Source organism: Homarus americanus, unplaced genomic scaffold (genome assembly GCF_018991925.1).
Source record: "Homarus americanus isolate GMGI-L3 unplaced genomic scaffold, GMGI_Hamer_2.0 scaffold8148, whole genome shotgun sequence".
NCBI classification, from domain to species: Eukaryota; Metazoa; Arthropoda; class Malacostraca; order Decapoda; family Nephropidae; genus Homarus; species Homarus americanus.
This window is the reverse complement of record NW_024721643.1, coordinates 11497-37500: the sequence shown is the minus strand read 5'-3', so window position 1 is coordinate 37500 and position 26004 is coordinate 11497. Positions and strand designations below refer to the sequence as shown.

Sequence of the window (26004 nt, the reverse complement as noted above, 5' to 3'; positions counted from 1 at the left end):
GGCACACTGCCAGCCTGGTGCACACTACCAGCCTGCACACTGCCAGCCTGGTGCACACTACCAGCCTGGTGCACACTACCAGCCTGGTGACATCACCGGCACACTGCCAGCCTGGCACACTGCCAGCCTGGTGCCCACTGCCAGCCTGGTGCACACTGCCAGCCTTGATACACTGTGAGATTATAATTGTGCGAGGCAGGGATGTTCTCGCAGAGAAGGAGAGAGAGAGAGAGAGAGAGAGAGCCCTCAACCTTAGTGGGTTTTCTTACAAAATAAAATAAAATAAATAAAATAACATTGGTTGAATCATAGTAAAACTGAAGGTCCATTTACATATTTAGCTTCACACACACACACACACACACACACACACACACACACACACCACACACACACAACAACACACACACACTTCAGACGGAAAATGGTTAAACAATCACAAAAACTCACTGACACTCGTTGTTCGTTCAACCTAACCTAACCTAACCTAACCTAACCCCAATCCGTATAAAGACATCAAGTTTGTTGTGGTTAACGAGAGACGCATTGAACCTCTCGTTAATCTTCTCGTTAATCGTTCGCATAACATACCCAGTTGCTACTCCGTCCTGTTATCTTCACGTATTTTACCCGATATTGGTTTATTGGCCGGGAGGAGGAGGGGGCCAAGACCTTTCCTCCCGAGGCTGATCTTGGCCGGGAGGAAGAGGGGGCCAAGACCTTTCCTCCTGAGGCTGATCTTGGCCGGGGTAATGGTTCCTGAAGGAGGTCTTGGCCGGGGTCTTAGTTGATGCCTATAACACACAACACCAGGTAACACATTATAACACCAGGTAACACATTATAACACTAAATCATTATAACACCAACACATTATAAACAGGTAACACACTATAACAAGGTAATACACTATAACACCAGGTAACACATTATAACACCAGGTAACACATTATAACACCAGGTAACACATTATAACACCAGGTAACATATTATAACACCAGGTAACACATTATAACACCAGGTAACACATTATAACACCAGGTAACACACTATAACACCAGGTACACTATAACACCAGTAACACATTATAACACCAGCTAACACAATAACACCAGGTAACATATTATAAACCAGGTAACACACTATAACACCAATAACACAACACGGTAACACATTATAACACCAGGTAACACACTATAACACCAGGTTACACACAATAACACCAGGTAACACACTATAACACCAAGTAACATATTATAATACCAGGTAACACACTATAACACCAGGTAACACACTATAACACCAGGTAACACATTATAACACCAGCTAACACATTATAACACCAGGTAACACATTATAACACCAGGTAACACTATAACACCAGGTAACACATTATAACACCAGCTAACACATTATAACACCAGGTAACACATTATAACACCAGGTAACACACTATAACACCAGGTAACACACACTATAACACCAGGTAACACACTATAACACCAGGTAACACACTATAACACCAGGTAACACTATAACACCAACACATTATAAGACCAGGTTACACATTATACACCAGGTAACACATTATAACACCAGGTAACACATTATAACACCAGGTAACACATTATAACACCAGGTAACACATTATAAGACCAGGTTACACATTATAACACCAGGTAACACATTATAACACCAGGTAACACATTATAACACCAGGTAACACATTATAAGACCAGGTTACACATTATAACACCAGGTAACACATTATAACACCAGGTAACACATTATAACACCAGGTAACACACTATAACACCAGGTAACACACTATAACACCAGGTAACACATTATAACACCAGGTAACACATTATAACACCAGGTAACACATTATAACACCAGGTAACACACTATAACACCAGGTAACACATTATAACACCAGGTAACACATTATAACATCAGGTAACACACTATAACACCAGGTAACTCATTATAACGCCAGGTAACACACTATAACACCAGGTAACACATTATAACACCAGGTAACACACTATAACACCAGGTAACACACTATAACACCAGGTAACACATTATAACACCAGGTAACACTATAACACCAGGTAACACACTATAACACCAGTTAACACATTATAACACCAGGTAACACACTATAACACCAGGTAACACACTATAACACCAGGTAACTCATTATCACCAGGTAACACACTAACACCAGGTAACACATTATAACACCAGGTAACACATTATAACACCAGGTAACACATTATAACACCAGGTAACATAATATAACACCAGGTAACACATTATAACACCAGGAATACACTATAACAGGTAACACATTATAACACCAGGTAACACATTATAACAGGTAACACATTATAACACCAGGTAACACACTATAACACCAGGTAACACACTATAACACCAGTTAACACATTATAACACCAGGTAACACACTATAACACCAGGTAACACACTATAACACCAGGTAACTCATTATAACACCAGGTAACACACTATAACACCAGGTAACACATTATAACACCAGGTAACACATTATAACACCAGGTAACACACTACCCAGGTAACACACTATAACACCGAACATATTATAACCAGGTAACACATTATAACACCAGGTACATATATAACACCAGGTAACATTATAACACCAGGTAACACACTATAACACCAGGTAACACATTATAACACCAGGTAACACATTATATCACCAGGTAAATACATTATAACACCAGGTAAACATATAACCAGGTAACACATTATAACACATGTAACTTATTATAACACCAGGTAACAGACAACAATAGGTGAAGGTTTGGGAGCTTTCACTTACAACACTAATTGCCAATTCGACCACTAATGGAAGAATCACATATTGCTAAACATCAAGTCAATAATATACCGTGACAGAATTCTAAAAAAATATAATACCTCAACATTGAGAATTTATCGCAGGTGTTCCTTGTGTCCATAACTAACACGGTAGTAAATACTGAAGAATCGTTTATAAATTATCTCATGTTTTTATTAAATGACTGAATGTTTATGGTTTTGGTGGTGTTAAATATAGTAATTCTTGTCTTGCGTGTAAACAGAGATTAATGTGATGGTAATATTGGACATTGGTTAAACTATATTACATCTACTTTAAATGTATTTACCTTAGTGTGGCCCAGTCTTAAAAAAATGGGGTTTTAATTATCTTACCTGTTGATAAATACACTGTCCAACAAGGAAAATTCACTGCATTGTCTTTGTCACAACAAGTAAATTATACTGTATATTGTATTTGGTACGGGGGTGGGGGGGTGGAGGGGAACTGTTACCAGATTTACAGAATGAGTTAAAACATTCTTAAAACATTCTTATACGTTATCTTCTTCGGATCCAGTAAATCTTCATTAGGATTCACTCACTGAAACGTCTATTATTCTCTCTCTGAGTTATGACTTGGAGCAGATCAAAGAACCAGTGTCAACAAAGAGGGAGTACCACATGAGGTGAGGTAATCCCTGTTTTTTTGGGGGGGTATTTACAATCTGAGAGAGAGAGAGAGAGAGAGAGACCCCCTCACCACCTACCCATCTCTTATCAATAATTCTCAACATGTACACCTGACCACCATATTATTCATGTACCTGGTGGTCATTCTGATTGATGTTCTACTAACACGCTGCTGCTTTTATCGACTTCAAGTAGTAGTAGTAGAAGAACAAGTCGTGACATTAGTGTTTACATTTCAATATGACAATAGTATGTGTGGGTTAGTGTGTACCTCAACTTTTAAACAAATCACCTGTGTTATTTGGGATTTACTCTTGTTACCTGTAGTGAGGGTTGACAGGTGGTTTTTTTTTTTATTTGTGATTTGAGGGAGATATATGATAGAGAGAGAGAGAAAAAAGAGATAGAGAGAGAGAGAGAGATAGAGACAGAGACTATACTCTATAAAATTACAACCAATCACTATTTTATAAACAAACTCTAATCCTAATAGGCCGTCAACCTAATCAGATCTAATCCTTTAACCGGACACCACATCAACACACCACATCAACACACCACATCAACACACCACACAAACACACCACATCAACACACCAAAGACAAACACCATTATTTTCCCTGAACCACAAACACCTGGTGGGCGTGACTCGAATCCCCGACACCAGGGAGTCACAACTGATTGACGCTAGTTAGTCATCCGGACAGGTGATTCAATATTTAAGATTCGCACACGCAGGTAAGCTAATGTGAGACGGTACTGAAAATATCGACTTATGAAATATTAATCTAGTTGATGTATTTGTTGAAGTTAGTTGTCACTCACCCACTCACTCACACATGCATTCACTCTTTCACTCACACACACATGCACTCACTCACTCACTCACTCACTCACACATGCACTCACTCACCAGAAACAAAACACTGATACCAATATTTTAAAACCCTCTATGAAACACTGATAAGGGTTGTTAAGAAGCCGAGTGTTTCATTAATCTCATAAACCCTTCTCTTGATGAAACATGATAACATGATAACAACGGGATAACAGGAAGAATATTAAGGCAGGATTTACACAAGAGGAATAGTGAGGTCAGGTCGTATTTTCAGTGAAGTTTTTGTGTTGCGTTAGTAAGCAGAGCGACTCGATCCCCTTCAGATAACACAGCCTGAATTAGATTCCTGTCTGTCTGTCTGTGTGTGTGTCTGTCTGTCTCTCTCTCTCTCTCTCTCTCTCACACATCCTTTCCTTTCTCCCCTTTCCAGTGATTAATGTTAAAAAAAAAAAACTTTCGGTATAAAAAAAATATCGTGTTTATATTATACATTTGGATTTTTTATTCGCGTTTATGGGGGGGGGGTGGCTACTTAGAGGGAGGATTTGTTTGATGAGTTAAAATAAAACCCTACAAAAAGTGATATGAGATATGCCTGTTTGATATATGTAAATGGTTGTTTGAGATAAGTGTACATATATATATATTTGATAGTGGGTTATTTTTGGTGATGATGATTAACGATTTGAATGATGCAATTACATAGATAATGATGTTATTACAACTACTACTACTACTACTACTACTACTACTACTACGCGAAACATTATTAGATCCATATATATATACACCAAACAATTACTGTATAATAAACCACGATATTCATACGCAATATTCCTTTTAAAAACTCAATATTCATTTACACGAGAATGATAACAAAGGGACATTCTTTTAAGGTTAGGTTAGGTTAGGTATTGGTTAGGTTAGGTAAAGGAAATATTATCTCGATTAAAATGTTATTTCCTCACCACAACTACCACCAACACCCACACTCCCACCACCCACACTCCAACAACCACCCACATCCAACAACCACCACACTAACAACCACCACACTCCCACCACCCACATCCAACAACTACCCACACTCCCACCACCACACTCCAACAACCACCACACCCCACCACCCACACTCCCACCACCCACACTCCAACAACCACCCACTCCAACAACCACCCACACTCCCACCACCACCCCACCACCCACACAACAACTACCACACTCCCACCACCCACCAACAACACCCACACCTCCAACAACCACCACATCCCACCACCCACACTCCAACAACCACCACCCCACCCACTCCACACTCCCACCACCCACATTCAACACCACCATACCCCACCACCCACACTCCAACAACCACCACACTCCACCACCCACACCTCACCACCACACTCCCACCACCAAACCCAACAACCACCCACATCCCACCACCCACACTCCAACACCACCCACACCTCAACCACCCACACCACGCACAGGAAATCAAGACAAGCACGACCCCATACTAGTCCATGTCAACCTCCAAAACCACGACCACAACCTCTATATTCTACGACCTCCGTCTATGACCTCCACCTCTGACCTCCACTCCTGACCCTCCACCTCCCTCCGCCTCCACACAACCCAAGGTCTTCACTGTGTAATGGTTGGGAGTCACACACACACACACACACACACACACAGACCTTGGTTTCTCATCACGATACCTAGCATGTTGCATTGGCAGAGTTGATGTGGTGGTGGTGGTGAGGGGTGGTGGGTGGTGGTTGTGGTGGTGGTGGAGTGGTGGTGGTGGGAGGTGGTGTGGGTGAGGGGTGGGTGGTGGTGGTGGTGGTGGTGGTGGTGGGAGGGGTGTGGTGGTGGTGGTGGTGGTGGTGGGAGTGTGGTGGTGGTGGTGGTGGTGGTGAGGGTGGTGGGTTGTGGTGGTGGTGAGGGTGGTGGTGGTGGTGGTGGTGGTTGTGGTAGTGGTGGCTGTGGGTGGTGGTTGTGGTAGTGGTGTGGTTTGGTGGTGGTGGGTGGTGGTGGTGGGGTGGTGGTGGTGGCGGTTGTGGGTGGTGGTGGTAGTGTGGTTGTGGTGGTGTGTGGTGGGTGGTGGTGTGGTGGTGGAGTGGTGGTGTGGTGGTGGTGGTGGTGGTGGTGGTGGTGGTGTGGTTGTGGTGGTGGTGGTGGTGTGGTTGTGGCTGTGTGGTGGTGGTGGTGGTTGTGGTGGTTGTGGCTGTGGTGGTGTGGTGGTGGTGGTTGTGTGGTTGTGGTTGTGGTGGTGGAGGTGGTGGTGGTGGTGGTGGTGGTGGTGTGGTTGTGGTGGTAGTGGTGAGGGTGGTGGTGGTGGTGGTGGTGGTGGTGGTGGTGGTGGTGGCTGTGGTTGTGGGTGGTGGTGGTGGTGGTGGTTTCCAATGAATCGGGAAGATACTTGAGAGCCGTGTGTGTGTGGTGTGTGTGTGTGTAATTGAGCAGAACACGCCCTTCCTCCTTTGGTGAGGTGTACTTGTATATATCATTACACACACACACACACACATGAGGTATGTGTGTGTGTGTGTGTGTGTGTATAAACCAAGTATAGAATTTAGCAATCATGGACTTGTTGGTCTTTTCCCTTGAGGAGGTGGAGGAAGAAGAGGGGAGGAAGAAGAGGAGGAGGAAGAGGAGGAAGAGGAGGGTGAAGGGGAGGAGGAGGAGGAGGAGGAGGAGGAGGAGGAGGAGGGTACGACTAAATAATTTATTCATAGTTGCTCCATTACCCTAACATTCTCGTGGGTGTTGTACAGGTGAAGGAGTCATTTAAATATTCATAGAGGTGTTGGGCGAATCTTGGCTTGGACAACGCTACCATTCTCTTCCTCTTCCTCCTCTTCCTCTTTTTGCTCCTCTTCCTCCTCTTTCTCTTCTTGTTCCTCCTCTTCCCTCTTCCTCCTTCTCTTCCCCTTTCTTCTTCTCTTCTTCATCTTCCTCCTCTTCCTCTTCTTCCTTCTTCTCCCTTCTTCTCCTCTTTCTCTTTCTTTTCCTCTTCTTCCTCTTCCTCTTCCTATTCCTCTTTCTTCCTCTTCCTCTTCCTCCTCCTCTTCCTCTTCCTCATCCTCTTTCTCCTGATCCTCTTCCTCTTCTTCCTCCTCAGTTCATATAGTGTAGACTGTAGAGGGACAATGTTTACTCCCACGGTGATCTCTGTCTGTCTGTCTGTCTGTCTGTCTGTCTGTCTGTCTGTCTGTCTGTAGTCCTCCTGTGTGACAGTGCGTGTTAGTAATTTTGTTATACGATATTGTGTTGCTTTTGTTATCTCTCTCTCTCTCTCTCTCTCTCTCTCTCTCTCTCTCTCTCTCTCTCTCTTTCTCTCTCTCTCTCATATACGGCATAGTGGTTCGTTATCTATGTATTATAATGTATATTTAAGAGGCAATATCGTGTTGTTTAATCCTCTCGCCTGCGGAACAAAGCCAGCTGGAGATGACCGTGTGTGTCTGTGTGTGCAGAGAGAGAGAGAGAGAGAGAGAGAGGGGTCGGACAGGTGTGGTGCTTATTAACTAGTTATATACCCACACCTACATTACGACCAAACACCCCTACACATGAATCTCTCTATGACAAACAAACAAACAAACAAAATGCAAACAAATATATCAACAAAAATCAAACAAACAAACAAAATCCAATACTCAACAAAACACACGATAAACAGATGAGACACAGGTTGGATAATCGTATTTCCCGAGTTAATGACCAGGATTAAGTGCATTGAGGTTTAGCGGAGGGATTAAGTCGTGTCTACAATTGTTCTGAGTATGGTTAGGTTCGGTTAGTTCCGGTCTGCTAGGTTCGGTTAGGGTTCTGTCTGGCTAGGTCTGGTTCGGTTAGGCCAGGTTCGGTTAGGTCTTTGCCCAGTTAGGCTCCGGCTAGGGCTAGGTTCTGGGAAGGGCTCCTGCTGCTAGGACAGGTCTGCCAGGTTCTGCTCCCGGCAGGGGCGTGCAGGTCTGCCAGCCTCGGCTCCTGGCTAGGTTAGGCCTGGCCTGGCCTGGCTAGGCTGGCCTCCGGTCTGGCGAGCTAGGCCCTGGCCAGGTTCTGTCTTCAAGTTAGGTTAGGTTCGGTTAGGTTCGGTTAGGTTAGTTTCGGTTAGGTTAGGTTCGGTTAGGTTAGTTTCGGTTCGGTTAGGTTCGGTTCGGTTAGGTTCGGATTATATTTCTGGACAAAAGAACCCGTGGAACCTTGGGTATTTGGTATAATTGACTATCATCTATAATCGACTAGTTTTTTAAGTGTCTGTACCTTTGTTAGGGTGTAGGTATTCCATCATGGTTCACTTTATAAGAAGAGAGAGTAAACTATATCACGTGAATAATTCCTGTGTTTATTTATGCAAAGATTCGTATAATATCATGTTTGACGTTGAAAAAGAAACGGATTTAGTTTTGTTTCAGATTAATTGTAACATTTCCAGTATTCTCGTCATTCTGGCAAAGTCATACGAGGTTATTGGTTGTACATATGTAGTATATAATTTGGAGAGTTTACCCCGAAGAACATAACCTTGGTAAGTTTCATCAATACTATATTAAAAAAACGATGTTTCTTATTAGGGAGTTTTATTTTTACAGACAGACAGACGTACAGACAGACCTAAGACAGTCTCGCTACACTCAAGTTGTTTTGTGTTGAGAGAGAGAGAGAGAGAGAGAGAGAGAGAGAGCAAGCAACATGAAGGTTTAAGAATTCATTATGTAAACTTTCCTCCTGTCTAAACGCAACCTTGGAAGCCCCCACACACCAGTTAATGTAATCTGACACTAAGAGACGTAACAACTGTACCCACCCCACCCCACCCCACCCCACCCAACCCACCCCCAGACATAGTGGAGTAGTCTTGCAATTTTAATATCCTAAGTCTAATTCTGTTGCCAGTCTGGAGAAAATTATTTATATATCGTTTGTTTACCTTGACCAACATAACCCTGAACTAGACCTTAATATTATCAGGGTTGCTGTTTGTTGTTGTTGTTTACCTCCCGGATAAATTATACCCCCCCCCTCCCTCCCCTTTGAGGCATAGGGACAGCCAAGTAGGGAGGAACAAAGATAATTTCTATGTAGGATTATCTTGGCCTAGAAGGGTAGAAGGACAGTCTCTCATATCATTTTTTCCGACTGTATAGTAACAACTTCGATAAGAGTGACGAGGTAACATCAAACTAGAAACCATGGATTATTTTTTTTACCTTTACTTAATACTCTTTCACCTGTGCTTCCCTGTGGTAGGAGCATCACCACATTTATAGTTTGAAGGTGTGTGTGTGTGTGTGTGTGTGTGTGTGTGTGTGTGTGTGTGTGTGTGTGTGTGTGTGTGTGTGTGTGTGTGTGTGTGTGTGTGTTTAGAGAGTTCATTTAATATACTGGAAGTGTCTTAGAGTTGTCTTTGTAAGGTTGAATTATTCTGTACTGAGGTAAAAATATACGTGTGTCAGTAGTTGATGTAAGGGAATAATTCAGTGAAAAAAGTCATCCCGATTTCGTTTACATAATAGTGAAGCTACCAAAGACGCCACTGAGGTAGAAGTACGACCTGTGTGTACTAAATTATGTAATGTAGTCTGTTTGAACGACCTTTACCTGTCATTTGTGTCGAGACCTTTCGCGTTACTTAAGGCATGTATACGTTACTTAAGGCATGTATACGTTACTTAAGGCATGTATACGTTACTTAAGGTATGTATACGTTACTTAAGGTATGTATACGTTACTTAAGGCATGTATACTTTACTTAAGGTATGTATACGTTACTTAAGGTATGTATCCGTTACTTAAGGGATGTATACGTTACTTAAGGTATGTATACTCGCGTCAGATCACAATAATTGGAACATCTTCCCCGACACAGTAACGAGGCCCTTGAGGCTGTTAGTACGACGGCTCTGGCAGATCTGACATGAAAGCACAACAACACACTCTGACTCCCTGAAGGCCAAAGGGAGTAGAAATCGTGAACTCTCTCCTTCAGCGTCTCCCACAGTAAGAATATTTCCTTCATCCCCTGCATACATTACCAGGTCTTTGATAACTCATTGTTCGTCTCTTTCATCTCTCCTCTCCCTCCTTCGCCTCTCCCTTCTCTACCCATTAATATTAAATCAGAGTTATCCCTGTTGTCTCGTTATCCTGAACTATCCCCCCAGGAACTTTGTGTCTTCTATTGTTCGTTAATGTTCCGTCGTGTAGAACTAAAGGTTTTGGATTTATATTGATTATTAGTTTGGAGAGATACAGTATAGGTAATTAATCCAGGTGTGGGTGACATGTTGATTTTTGACCAGTTACCTCGTGGTTAAAGTGGTCAGGGGGGTGAGGGGGTGGGGGGGGGGTACACTAACCACGTCAAGATGAAGATGCTCAAAGGTTTCACCAAGCTACTCTTGTTGATGCTCAAAGGCCTCGACCAGCCTCTTCAAGGTGGAACTCAAAGCCAGCCACTTCCTTGAGGACCTGTTCAAAGGGTTCACTAGCTTGCTACTTGGTAAAACGTGTGGGTGTTGATCCTGAACAGTCTCCCGTCAAGCACCAAGCACGGGGTGGCGAGGTGGTGGGTGGCGAGGGGTCGACGAGGCGGTGGGTGGCAAGGGGTCGACGAGGACGTGGGTGGTGAATGATAGACGAGGTGGTGGGTGGCAAGGGGTCGACGAGGACGTGGGTGGCGAATGATAGACGAGGTGGTGGGTGGCGAGGGGTCAATGAGGAGACAGGTATATATAAATCAGTCGTGAGGTTAGTCGGGAGGACAAGAGGTTGGCGTCAGCAGAGTGACCACGTGACTCGCCGCGTTATGGTTGTTGGGAGAAAAGGCTGACGAGACGTAAGGTCGTTAAGTGATGTCCGTAATGATGAGGGAGAGAGTGAGGTTGGTAGTACTGCTCTAGTGTGTCCCTGATACCACCACTACAACCACTACCACAATTACCACTATCAACAACCACTAGCACCACTATCACCAACCACTACCACAATTACCACTACCACAATTACCACTATCACAATTACCACTATCACCAACCACTATTACCAACCACTACCACCACTATCACCAACCACTATTACCAACCACTACCACCACTATCACCAACCACTACCACCACTACAACCACTACCACAATTACCACTACCACCAACCACCAGTACCACCACTATCAACCACCACTGCCACCACTATCACCAACTACTACCACCACTACCACCAACCACTAGCACCACTACCACCAACCACTGCCACCACTATCACCAACCACTACCACCACTACCACCAACCACCAGTACCTGCTCTTTGTTCCCGTTGGTTGATGTTCCTCTGATGGTATAAGTCTACAGCCCAATCTGTCTTCCTGCTCCTCACCTACTTTACCTCATGTACTTCACCTCATCTACCTCACCTCATCTACCTCACCTCATCCACCTCACCTCCCTCGCCTCATTTACCTCGCCTCATTTACCTCACCTCATCCACCTCACCTACCTCACCTCATTTACCTCACCTCATCTACCTCACCTCATCTACCTCACCTCACCTCATCTTCTTGATTCGTGACGTGATATAAGAAAGGGGGGGAGGAGAAGGAAGAGAGGAGGAGATGGAAGAGAAGAGGAAATAAAAGATAAGAAAAGAGAGAGAGAGAGAGAGAGAGAGAGAGTTCCAGAAGGCAGGTCTTGGGCCTAGGCATAGTGTGTACGTGTGTGTGTAGTGTGTCTGTAAATGTGTATAGTGTGTACATGTATGTGTGTAGTGTGTACATGTATGTGTATTAATCTGATGTTAATGATAGATACAAATTATATTAAATGTTCGACCTCTTCTGAAAACTTGTATACGCTTCATCACAAAAGATTAAAACAAAAAAAAAGAGATTAACACAGTTTTTATTATATAGCAATAAATAGTTAAATGATATATAATATACTTTTCAGGTAATTATATATATATATATTATTTATTTATTTAATTTTTTTTTTAATATTGTAAAAGTTATGCTAGAGCGGTGAACGTGGTTGCCAGACGTAGGAATAGGCGCGACATATTCTAACCTAACCTAACCTAACCTAACCTAACCTAACCTATTCACGTGGTGTAAAATAGAGGTGATTGAAGCGTAGGTAAGTGGGATTAATATTAGTTGTAAGTTTCCCTCGTGTAAACAAAACAGATTTAACTCCACTTTTTGTTATGTATTTGTGTGTTATATAATGTAAACAATCACACCATCCAGCTATAACAAACACAAACACAGACAAAACTTCCTACTGTTACCATAGACAAAAATAAACTACAAAATTGAACACCAAATTCCAATACATCAAAGTTCTGACCCCTCCCCCCCTCCCCCCCCCAAAAATGAAAAATGGGTCCAAATATTTTTTAACATTCCAGTAATAGTTTTGGAAATATATAACATCAATTGTAAATATATATGATAGAAAAGTTTCCTTATTATCCTCCTCAAGACTAACTTTTGTTCACGTAACATCTTGAGGCTGAGACCAAACTTTTTCCCGCCACACCAGAACTGAATTTACGAGGACAACAGATTTTACCATTATTTAAATATTACCTTTTGATAAGAGATATATTTTTTATATAATTTTTTACCCAAACTTAAAAAAAAGGATTATACTATTTCATGTTAGGTCAAGGTTGGTTAATGTAATGAGGTCAAGGTTGGTTAATGGGATGTGGTTCATAGGTCAATATTTAGTGGTTGTTTGGACGCAGATAAGATGTATTTTACGGACTTACTTACATACAGACAGACATACATATTGATGAATCTTTACCTACACAGAATACTACTACTACTACTACTACTACTACTACTACTACTACTACTACTACTTACTTTTTTTTTTTTAAACGTGGCCTCCAGCCTCCCCCAATAGCCACACCTCAAGATGTGGGCCGTTAATCTTCCTTTCAATAGCGTCCGTGATGGTGTACGTGGTAGTGTCCGTGATGGTGTACGTGATAGTGTCCGTGATGATGTACGTGATGGCGTCCGTGATATTGTACGTGATAGTGTCCGTTATGGCGTCCGTGATAGTGTAAGTGATTGATAGTGTCCGTGATAGTGTCCGTTGTCCGTTACACTTGGGAGGAAATGATCGAGAACTTCCAGGTGTTACAATACTAATTACAGGTGAGATGACGTAACGAAATTTCACACACACACACACGCACACACACACACACACACACACACGCACACACGCACACACACAGAAAAAAACATTGTTACAGGTGTTTATCGGGCAGACAATATGACCTTTTATGCTCATTGTGTTATAAAAGAGACAACAGCTGTAGTTCATTTACAGTAGGTGATGGAAGGTCGAGTAAATCCCTCAAAAAAAATGCATCTAAAATTTATTACTAACGTGAAATTAAGGTCAATGCAGCGTGGATTATGTTGAATGATTGATGTATTCTTGGTTAGGTTAGGTTAGGTTAGGTTAGGTTAGAGGTTAGGTTAGGTTAGAGGTTAGGTTAGGTTAGGTTAGGTTAGGTTAGGTTAGGTTAGGTTAGAGGTTAGGTTAGGTTAGAGGTTAGGTTAGGTTAAGATAAAGGTTAAGTGTGTCGTGTTGGGGGATAGCATGTTCAACGCCCTTACTGTTTAATACTGAGTAGATCGTGTGTGTTAAGGTGTCAGGTTGAGTAATGGTGCTGCAGTGTATATGTGGGTTGGTCAGGAGTGAGGAAGACTGGGGTATGAGGGAGGTGGTGGGGGGGTGTAGGTAAGGGAGGCTGGGGTATGGGGAGATGTTGGTGGGGGGTAGGGTGTGAAGTGGGACACTGATGAGATGCTATGAGGTGTTGAGTGATGGCAGGTGTAAGAGGGTCAGGAAATGAGTAGTAAGTCACAGTCTCTGCTGCTGGGGGGGGTGATGGAGAGGGGTGGGGGGGGTGCTGGAGGGGAGTGATGGAGGGATTGTGCACTTCACTGGGCCTCACAACCCCCAGTTGTTGTGAGAGGGGGGTCATATCTGTCTGTCTGTCTGTTTCTCCTAAAATAGTGGAATATAGATGACCTAAGGTGTGCCACGTGCTTAAGTTATAGTCATACATAATATTTGGCACTAAGAGGTCAGAGGTCAAGGTCACGTAGGGTCAGTTAGTGCCCATCACACATTTATGCGACATGCTGCGGGCTGGCATCTCTAGCAGCAGTTGTTATGAAGGAGGATGCACCTTGAATTAAGCACAGGTAAATTGTAGGTGATGGAGAGGTACAAGGTGCAGGTAGACAGGAGGGAGGGGGAGGGGAACTGAGGTGTGTGCAAGTCTTAATCTGAATATGTTGTTGAAGTTTCTATTTGGCGTCGGGTAGGTGGCGCTCTTGTGTGTACCTGTGGGCATGTTGACGATGGCCACAGAGGCAGGTGAGGTAAAGGAAGGGGGGGAGGATGACTGCGACAGGTAGGGAAACAAGATGGAGACAGGTGGTTGTGTTTTGGTTCAGATACACCTGTAATTAATACGCCTCATTAGAAAGGATCAACAGGTAGTCATTATAACGAAAGACATAATCAATTACTGAACATATTTTTGACTATATAAAGTTTCATTCATATACATAGAGCAAAAACTCACAAGAAATAACATTACACTGCAGTTGAATAAAAAAAATGGCTTTAATTACAAACTTGAATATATACGTAATATTAAAAAAACAGTTACTTGTGTTATGAAATTATCACACAAATAACACTGAACAAGTAATTATCGTTTTATAAGCCCCATTAAACTAAAATAATCATCATACAAACATAACTAAATTAAGGTACTGATCATTAATGCCTCACTCAATTATAAACTTTAAATACAAGCAGACAGGTATGCCCCCTCCCCCCAAAAATGCCTCCAGATAATGTGTAATATATGCCATACTATTTGTGGGTGATCAACATTTTTTTTTATAGCAACTCAACGCTGATTTTCATTTTAGATTATGTCAGACTAACACACACCAACTACCACTATAACACCCCCCCAAAAAAAAATAGCTTGCAAAAAACTAGTTAAAATAGCAATATCACTAAGCTATTAGATTCCCAGGTATGTGGTAGGTGTATAGGGAATTTATTGATCTTAATTGAACTTATACAGGTGATAGAATATAATGTTGTGTTATATATTGAGATTCTCATATATATATAGGTGGAGGGGAGAAGGTTGGTGAATTGAGGAAGGGAATGATTGAGAAGGGAGGATAGGAATGAGAGGGAGGGAAGGAGAGAATGAAGGAGAGGAGGAGAGAAGGAGGAGGGAGGGAGGAGGGAGGGAGAAGGGAGGAGGGAGGAGGGAGGGAGGAGGGAGGGAGGGAAGGAGGAGGGTAATCAACTGACCACACACACACACACACACACACACACGTCAGGAAATTTGCTTGCCAAGATAAACACTGATCGTTCGACAGATTTATTCACACAGACCAGCTGTGTTGGCTCACCGCGCGGAGTGAGTGTTTTGGATGAAAATATCCCCACGGAAATTTGCATTGATATAGAATGTGTGTGTGTGTGAGTGAGTGGTTGGGACGCAGGGTGAGAGAGAGAGAGAGAGAGAGAGAGAGAGAGAGAGAGAGAGAGAGATCTATCCTCGTCTCAATAAAAACATCAGTAAAGAATAATGTTTATCTCAGTCATTCATATGTTGACCAGCTCTTATCTGGTCAGAGAAACGAAACAATATATGGCTTGACGTCCCTAATCCCTCGCCTACCTGACCCACTCTCCCTGACCCACCCTCCCTAACCCACCCTCCCTGATCCACATTTTCCCTGACTCACTTTCCCTGACCCACCCTCCCTGACCCACTCTCCCTGATCCACATTTTCCTGACTCACTTTCCCTGACCCACCCTCCCTGACCCACCCTCCCTGACCCACCTTCCCTGATCCACCCTCCTGTGCTGGTGGTTTGTGGGTCATTGTAGTTCGATGATTTCCCAATAGAAGACCTGAAGCATTATCTGAAGGTACTTGAGGAGGGAGAAGCGGGTACCTCTTCGTCAGTAGTATCTTCGTCAGTATGTCTTGGTGATAAGATCCTTCATAGTGGCATCTAGGAGGAGTGTATGAGGGAGATAGTGTATTTTCTTATGGGTGTTTACCATAAGACTCTCACCTTATCATCAGCTTTTCCACACACACACACACACACACACACACACACACACACACACACATAATAACTGCTGATTGAACTTTATACGTTAATTTCAATACCCAAAACACATTACCTGTTATTTCCACATCATTTTTTAATTCACTTTTATGTAATATGATTAAAAAAGTTGAATTAATTATGAATATCACCTTTGTTGACTTTGCCTTACCTGTCCACTTGACCCTTAATGATAGAGAGGCGATCACAACAGGTGTTTTAATAGTGCAGGTGTAGGGTTCTGACATACCAGGTAATTGTTTCACTCTATAACCCTGCGTGAGAATAGCTACCGAGTCAACAAACTGCTACACCATCGTACCCAAACATGGCCAAGGGTACAGGTGTGTGTTGGGGATTATTATGTAAAAAAAAAAAAATTGAACGACGCTGGAATGAATTTGTTAATAGCGGTCATAATGCAACGCGTGTATCACTTTAATGTGGCTCTCACACGTTAGTCAAGAGAGATGAGACCCAACCCTGGCCAACCTCCTGTGTGTTAAGAGGGGGTGAAGGTGTGTGGCTCATGTGTAGCAGGTGTGGTTCATGTGTGGCAGCAAGTGTGGCTCAAGGACAACAGATATGGCTCAGATAGTGACGTGTAAACTAATTAGTGGTGATTTATGTGTTGGCGAGGAATTACTGTAACCTTGTTTATGTAGTTTAAAAGATAACTTCCCTGGGGTTATGAGGGTGAGGGAGGGGAGAAGAGGGAGAGAAGGAGAGAGGGGAGGAGAGGGAGGGAAGGAGAGAGGGGAGGAGAGGAGAGGGGAGACGAAGATATACCTACCATGAATCATCTCTCCTAAGGCCTTACAACCACGACAACTTCAGGCAGGTGTTGTAAAGGTGAATTACAGGTATAAACATATATAAACTAAAGTCCTCCTCTCCCCTACCTGAGCTGTCAGGTATGACGGATCCCCTGCAGTGGTGTACATACATGGTTTTGCTTCCTGGGTGTACGTTCGTAAATACATCTAACATTCACCAATTCATGTATAATAAACTCATAACAGGTAATTACAGGTAAATACAGGTAAATATAATCACTTAACCTTTCTTCAAAATCAAAATAACTCTAAATCTAATATAATCTTTAATCTAATACAAATTTACCATAATATTGTACATAATTTCTGAGTTTATCGATATTAGGTATTTTTGAAGGATTTGCTTATATATACATATGGGGGTTTTAATTCAGGTTGATAAATTAGTTCATAAATAGCCTGAGAGACGATGTAGAATCTCACAAGAAGGAAGAAGAAAAGTTCCTCTCTCTGTCATTCTACTGTCAATCTACTGTCATGAAGGAATTAGATACAGGTAGTTATTGGATGTTGTCTCAGCTGATGGATATGTTGGTAACTTATTCTGTAAACTTTTTGACTCTGTGACATATGTAGTGACGGTTTACAGCTGTACCTTTGTTCTGATAACCTAACCTAACCTAATCTAACCTAACCTAATCTAACCTACCATACTCTCTCTCTCTCTCTCTCTCTCTCTCTCTCTCATAATGTATACATATGTAACCTTTAACTCAAGCGAAGTAACATTATTATTAGCATTTATTTAAGCAGGTAATCGGTACGAACAAAAATAAAACCCTGGTTCTTTTCTGGTTTTATCGTCTGTGTCACCTACGTAAGCTATCAGGGTGTAGTGAGATAACGTCCAAGGTTTAGTTAATATTGAAAACTTTTACATTGACGCTGTGACAATATTCTGGTCATGACATTAAGAGAAATGTGTGTGTGTGTGTGTTGGTTATGTGTGTGTGTGTGTGTGTGTGTGTGTGTGTGTGTGTGTGTGTGTGTGTGTGTGTTGGGTATGTGAGTTAGTTATATATTTTTGTATTGTTATTGTTGTTATTATTGTTGATATTATTGCTGTTATTATTATTATTAGTGTTCTTGTTATTGTTGGTGTTGTTCTTGTTGTTTGAAGAAGAAGAAGAAGAAGAAGAAGAAGAAGAAGAAGAAGAAGAAGAAGTTACCAATAGAAATCATTAAGACGTATATCCTACATTAACGAAAATCCTTACTCTCAATCCGTGACTGGTCCCCGCCTCACGTCTTTCAATATTGATTACTACTATATCTTGTACCGTCGTCATCCAGCACTTGTGGCGGGTGTCATCCAAGTCCTTCTGTGTGTTTTTGAGATGTCTTAGTCAAACTTGGGCCACCGAGGCGTGAATTGGTTTAAGGAATAGTCCGAGAAGACCGGACAACTCGGCAACTGCACTGGCTAACCATTACCCCGGAATACGATACGCACATTGATTAACATCCAGGTCCCCAATTACTGCTGGGTAGACAGAAGCAAATGGCGTAAAGAAACTTGCCCATAGTTTCACCCTGCCCGAGGATCGAACCCGGGTCCATTCGCTTGCGAGGCGAGCCTGCTGACCATTACACCAGAGGTAGATAAACACACGTGCAGTTAAACATAGACAGACAGACAGACCACGAAAGCAAAACCAATAACTCAGTCTCCCTATATACACCAAACTTGGGGTTGAAAAATCCATCCATGTATTTTTGAGAGTCGCCCCTCACCATACCACGCCTGTACTGGGTAGGGGTCCACACACACACACACACACCCACCCCCCCCCACACACACACACACACACACACACACACACACACACACACACACACACACACACACCCCACACCCCCCCCCACACACACACACACACAACAGACATATCACCCAGCACTTTTCTGCCTCCTCTTAATGGATGTTTTCCCAAGTTGTGGTGACACCTGACGCCTTTAAGGGTAGTTACTTATGTGGGTTACAGACACAATACAGATTGACATAGTATTGCCTGTAAGGTAATGGTGTGCACCTGTGAGGGGGTAATGGTGTGTGCCTGTGAGGGGGTAATGGTGTACCTGTGAGGGTAATGAATTGTACCTGTGGGGTAATGGTGTACCTTGTAGGGGGGTAATGGTGTACCTGTAGGGGGGTAATGGTGTACCTGTGGGGGGGTAATGGTGTGCCTGTGGGGGGTAATGGTGTGCCTGTGGGGAGTAATGTAGTTGTGCCTGTGGGGGTAATGGGGTGTGCCTGTGGGGGTGGGTGTACCTGTGGGGGTGTGGTGTGCCTGTGGGGAGATGATAGTTGTGCCTGTGGGGGTGTGGATTGTGCCTGTGGGGGTGATAATAGTTATTACCTGTGAGGGGTAATGGTGTACCTGTAGGGGGTAATGGTGTACCTGTAGGGGGTAATGGTGTACCTGTAGGGGGTAAAGGTGTACCTGTAGGGGGTAATGGTGTACCTGTAGGGGGTAATGGTGTACCTGTAGGGGGTAATGGTGTACCTGTATGTATGTGTGTTATCGTTGACGACTTATTAATGGGAAAGTTTGTAATGCAAGGTGGAGATAATAGTAGTAGTATAAATAATAGTAATAATAATAATAACTAACAATAATAATAATAATAACAATAATAATAATAATAATAATAACAATAATAACACCACCACCATCCCACAACAACAACAACAACAACAATAAAAATATTAACAACAACATCAACAACAATAACAATAATAACAACATCAACAAAACAATAACAATAACATCAACAATAACACTAATAATAACACTAATAATAACACACACACCTGGGCTAACTCTCCAAGGTGAGGCTGAGGATAACTTAAATCTTTCTTTACTACATCTCAAGATTTATCTCTCGAGGTGCAACTTCTCTTAAATTTTATGTTATATAATTGTACTACTGTTGTTGTTGTTGTTATTGATGGAGACTTTGTTATTGATGGAGACGTTGTTATTGATGGAGACGTTGTTATTGATGGAGACTTTGTTATTGATGGAGACGTTGTTATTGATGGAGACGTTGTTGTTGTTGTTGTTATTACTGTTGGAGACGATGATGTTGTTGAAAAAAAGAAAGAAAAATGAAAGAGAGAGAGAGAGAGAGAGAGAGAGAGAGAGAGAGAGAGAGAGAGAGAGAGAGAGAGAGTCACTTCTCAGACAATAGCTGAGACAAGTGTTAAGGAAGCCAGTAGTCTCAGCAGTGACCCTGAGACAGCATACACCTTGCCTCACCTCTATCCTCACCTCTATCCTCACCTCTATCCTCACCTCTATCCTCACCTCTATCCTCACCTATATCCTCCTCATCAGGTGTCGTCAGGTGATGGTAGGTGAGGCAATTAAGACGATGAGGAAGAATGAGATGGTAACAAGTGGGGTGTGTGTGTGTGTGTGTGTGTTGTGTGTGTGTGTGTGCGTGTGTGTGTGTGTGTGTGTGTGTGTGTGTGTGTGTGTTTGTTTGTTTACGATGCTTGTTACTCTTGTACTTGTCTTGAGTCATGAGAGTCGTCATTACAGAGTCCATTTACACTGGTCGTCTAGCTAACTGTATTTGTCCTCTTCCCTCCCACTCTTCCCCTCCCACTCCCTGTACTCCCCTTTCTTTCCCTCTCCATTTTCTCCCCCATTCCTTCTCCACTCCCTCTCCTATGTCCCTCTCTCTCTCTAGTGTTATGTGTGAAACCAATACTACGATCACCTGTTCAACAAGTGTGTAAAATCTGTCGCTCACGAATTTTATATCGAAGTAAGAATCTCTCTCTCTCTCTCTTCCATAATAGTGTTAAACTTGAGACACAAAAATAGAGAACTAGAGACAATTTTACTCATACAGAAAGTAATATAAACTGTGGAGGTAGTGGAGGTCGCTGGGTGTGGAGGTGGAGGTCGCTGGGGTGTGGAGGTCGCTGGAGTGTGGAGGTCGCTGGGTGTGGAGGGCGCTGAGGGTGTGGAGGTCGCTGAGGGGTGTGGAGGTCGCTGAGGGGGAGGGGAGGTGTGGAGGTCGCTGAGTGGAGGTCGCTGGGGTGTGGAGGCAGAACCGAGACCTTCCATATATGAGTTTAGTTTCCTGACTCCTGTGTATCAGTTGACTGCCTTCATCTAGTGACTTGAGGAGAGGTTCTGATAGATCCCTCCTTGACTGTTTTGGGACCCACCTCACTAGGACTGGGAACTGAGTTCTCCTGGGGACTCTAGGACCCACTTGGGACCACTAACTGGGACCCACCACTAGGACCCACTACTAGGACCCACTCACTACTACTAGGACCCACTACTACTGGGACCCACTAGGGGGACCCACACTCCTGGGGCCCACTAGGGACTGGGACCCACTAGTACTAGGACCCACTAGACTGGGGTGACCCACTGACTAGGTTACTGGGACCACTAGGACTGGGACCCACTAGTACTAGGACCCACTAGGGACCCACTACTGGGACCCACTAGAGGACCCACTAGGGGACTTAGGACTGGGACCCACTAGGACTGGGACCCACTAGTACTGGGACCCACTAGCTACTAGGGACCCACTAGGACCCACTACTGGGACCCACTAGTACTAGGACCCACTAGTACTAGGACCCACTACTACTAGGACCCACTGGACTGGGACCCACTAGACTAGGACCCACTGGGACTAGGGACTGGGACCCACTAGTACTAGGACCCACTAGTACTGGGACCCACCACCTGGGACTGGGACCCACTAGTACTAGGACCCACTAGGACTGGGACCCACTAGACTGGGACACTAGGACTGGGACCCACTAGGACTGGGACCCACTAGACTGGGACCCACTACTGGGGACTGGGACCCACTAGGACTGGGACCCCACTGGGACCCACCACTGGGACCCACTTAGGGACCCACTAGTACTAGGGACCCACTAGTACTGGGACCCACTAGGACTGGGACCCACTAGTACTGGGACCCACTAGTACTAGGACCCACTAGGAGGGACCCACTAGTACTAGGACCCACTAGTACTAGGACCCACTGGACCCAGTACAGGACTGGTACTGGGACCCACTAGGACTGGGCTAGGACTGGGACCCACTAGTACTACTGGGACCCACTAGGGACCCACTACTGGGACCCACCACTGGGACCCACACTAGGGTACTAGGACCACTAGGACCCACTGGGACCCACTAGTACTAGGACCCACTAGTACAGGACCACTAGTACTAGGACCCACTAGTACTAGGACCCACTAGTACTAGGACCCACTAGACTAGTTACTGGGACCCACCACTGTACTAGGACCCACTAGTACTGGGACCCACTAGGAGGACCACACTGGGACCACACTGGGACCCACTAGGACTAGGACCCTAGGGACCCACTACAGCACTGGGACCCACTAGTACTAGGACCCACTAGTAGGACCCACTAGGGACCCACTAGTTCTGGGACCCACTAGGACCCACTAGCACTGGGGACTAGGGGACTGACCACTAGGACTGGGACCCACTACTGGGACCCACTATACTAGGGACCCACTAGGACCCACTAGTGGGACCCACTAGGACCCACTAGACCCACTAGTATTGGGACCCACTAGGACTAGGACCCACTAGGACTGGGACCCACTAGTACTAGGACCCACTAGTACTAGGACCCATTAGGACTGGGACCCATTAGGCCTGGGGGATTGTCTTAATGAACAGTGTAGCTTAGGGTCTATCAGGGCTAAGACGTGTTTAACCTGCCACTAACACATACTGTACAGTGTACAACAACCTGCCACTAACACATACTCTGCAACAACCTGCCACTACCACATACTCTGCAACAACCTGCCACTACCACATACCCTGCAACAACCTGCCACTAACACATACTCTGCAACAACCTGCCACTACACCTTTTCCCCAACAACCTGCACTACCACATACTCTACAACAACCTGCCACTACCCATCCTCTACAACAACCTGCCACTAACACATACTCTGCAACAACCTGCCACTACCACATACTCTGCAACAACCTGCCACTACCACATAATCTACAACAACCTGCCACTAACACATACTCTGCAACAACCTGCCACTACCACATACTCTGCAACAACCTGCCACTACCACATAATCTACAACAACCTGCCACTAACACATACTCTGCAACAACCTGCCACTAACACATACTCTGCAACAACCTGCCACTAACTCATACTGTCCAACAACAACTCTGGAAACATTTGCTGGAGAATTCTAAATGTTGATCTTGTTACACACAGGTGAGAGAGGTCATGTGATTCAGTAATAAATTTCACACACGACTCAGTAGTAGTCACCAATGGTCGACCAATAGTTAAAATGTATCACACACTTAGTATTAGTTGACACACTAGTGAGGTGAGTGAAAGGAAGGTCACATGGATTATTCGTGGTGGTGGCGTCTCGATGGAAGGTCATCTGTGACTTAATCCTCGAGGTGATCAACATTTCACGCTCCGAGACATCTTTTATTCTCTCTCTCTCTCTCTCTCTCTCTCTCTCTCTCTCTCTCTCTCTCTCTCTCTCTCTCTCTCTCTCTCTCTCTCTCTCTCTGGTCTTACTTGGCTATCTTTCGTTAAATCTTCATGCCTCTCACAACCATTCATTATTCACCCCTACTTGCCACCTGCCCCCCCCCCACACCGTCACAAGAAAGGTTCAGAGTACTCACGTTTGAGCTGATAGGCGGCGGTTGTGGTGGTGAGGAGAGCCAGCATGACTACTGCTGTCCTCACCACCTGCACACTCGCCTGGCTGCCTCGCCCTGTCCTCAGCGTCGACCTCGACTTGTGGTGCCTCAAGTCAGGTGGAGTTAATGACTTGAGGTCGACCTTATCGTCCCTCGCCAGAGATTCCCTTCCATGTGAGGTCACTTTGAGGGAACTAGTTTTGTCATCGCCTCGACGCGACGGATTGTCTGAGGTTGTCGACACTGCTGTGGAGAACTGTGTAGGTGTAGACACAGAAGGAGGTAAAACAGTAGAGAATGTCGCAGGTGAGAGAGAAGCAGATGGTGATGTAGCAAGAGCAGGTGGTGTAGGCGAGAGAGAGAGAGCAGGTGGTGAGAGAGAGGTATCAGGTATAGAGGAGGTGTGTGGAGATGGCGCAGCTGTCCTGGCAGAGGCTCCAGGGAATAAGAAAGTAGGTGAAGGTGTGGCGGTAGGTGGTGTAGGTGCCGTGAGACAGACAGGTGAAGGTGAGGGTGAAGTTTCAGAGAGTAAAGATGAAGACGGAGAAGGTATAGTAGAGCGATGAGACGATGAAGGTGACGATACACCGCGATGTATCCATCCAGCAGTGGTGGTATCCGAGGGTGTGGCCGCAGGATGGGTAAGGGCACTGGGGGCAGATTGTCGGATCGTTCTCTGACGCGGTAGAGAGTCAACGGGTGATCTTGGCTGACTCTGCAAACACACTTGGCACACATCGCAGTGAGTACAACACCAGGCATGATCTACACTCGACACATTACACTGTACAGAGCAGCCCGCGCGTGCTGAGCCGGTCACGTATTGAGCGCACTGAGCATGGCGAGGGGAGCGACACCCGGGTCTGTGGAGATGCTCAAGCTGTTCCAGAAGACGTAATGCTGCGAACTCCAACATTAATGTTTTCTCTTGTGATCATATCCACTTCGTCCATTTTATTGTCGAACTTTTCGTTTCTCAAGTCATTTTCATCCCCTTTTTTTTTCCCTGTTGAGAAACTTTTAATATCAGACTAACAATATAAGAACCTTCCTGTGACGCCCAGACCACACGTTTAGAGGAGCCTTAGGGAACACCTCTTATATGGGCGGCACTGTAGCGTGAGGAATCATTGCTGTGGGAGTGGTGAGGGTCATCCAGTGTACAGCTGCCGGTGCTCTGCTCGGCCCCCTGTCTGTCCTGCAGGAGTAAAAGATCGTGTTACCAAATGTCATAACACCGAACACGGAATATATACTGTATAACATAACATAACATATCATAACATAACAACATAACATAACATAAACTCAAGACTCCAGACACCACGCGTAAAATTTCCTGAGCCACATAATAAGATGCCTCCCAAGAACACCTCAGCTTCTCAGTGTCACCTTCCTCCCTCCTTACACTTGAGAGAGAGAGAGAGAGAGAGAGAGAGAGAGAGAGAGAGGCTGTATAACGTGACTATTGGAGAGGGTAAGACATACATTCATATCGACCGACTTAGCGATGACAAAGGCGGTTCTTGAGTAGTGACTGCAGGAGGAAGACACCGAGAGCACACAACTGGGGTATTGAAGGTGGTGGTGTGGTGGTGTGGCGGTGGTCTGGTGGTGGTATGGTATGGTGGTGTGGTGGTGGTGGTGTGGTATGGTGGTGTGGTGGTATGGTGATGGTGGATGGTGGGTGGTGGTGTGGTGTGTGGTGGTGGTTTTTAATAGGTCCCGTTCTTAAACATTAGGTTAAATTACGATGGGGTATTAGAACAGGTATCTATTATGACTGGTGCCTATTATGACTGGTGTCTATATGACTGGTGCCTATTATGGTGCCTATATGGTGCCTATTAGGACTAGGGTCTATTAACA

The 26004-nt window shown here is 44.3% G+C and overlaps 1 protein-coding gene across 1 annotated transcript in view; it reads right to left on the bottom strand.

Moving 5' to 3' along the window:
* LOC121861797 overlaps positions 1-25328 on the bottom strand; it is a 68907-nt gene extending 43579 nt beyond the window's left edge. The window contains exon 1 of the mRNA XM_042359721.1: positions 24118-25328. Coding sequence (XP_042215655.1) covers positions 24118-25051 — 934 coding nt within the window. The 5' untranslated portion in view covers positions 25052-25328. The remainder of the gene's footprint in view (positions 1-24117) is intronic.
* Between the last annotated feature and the right edge of the window lie 676 nt (positions 25329-26004).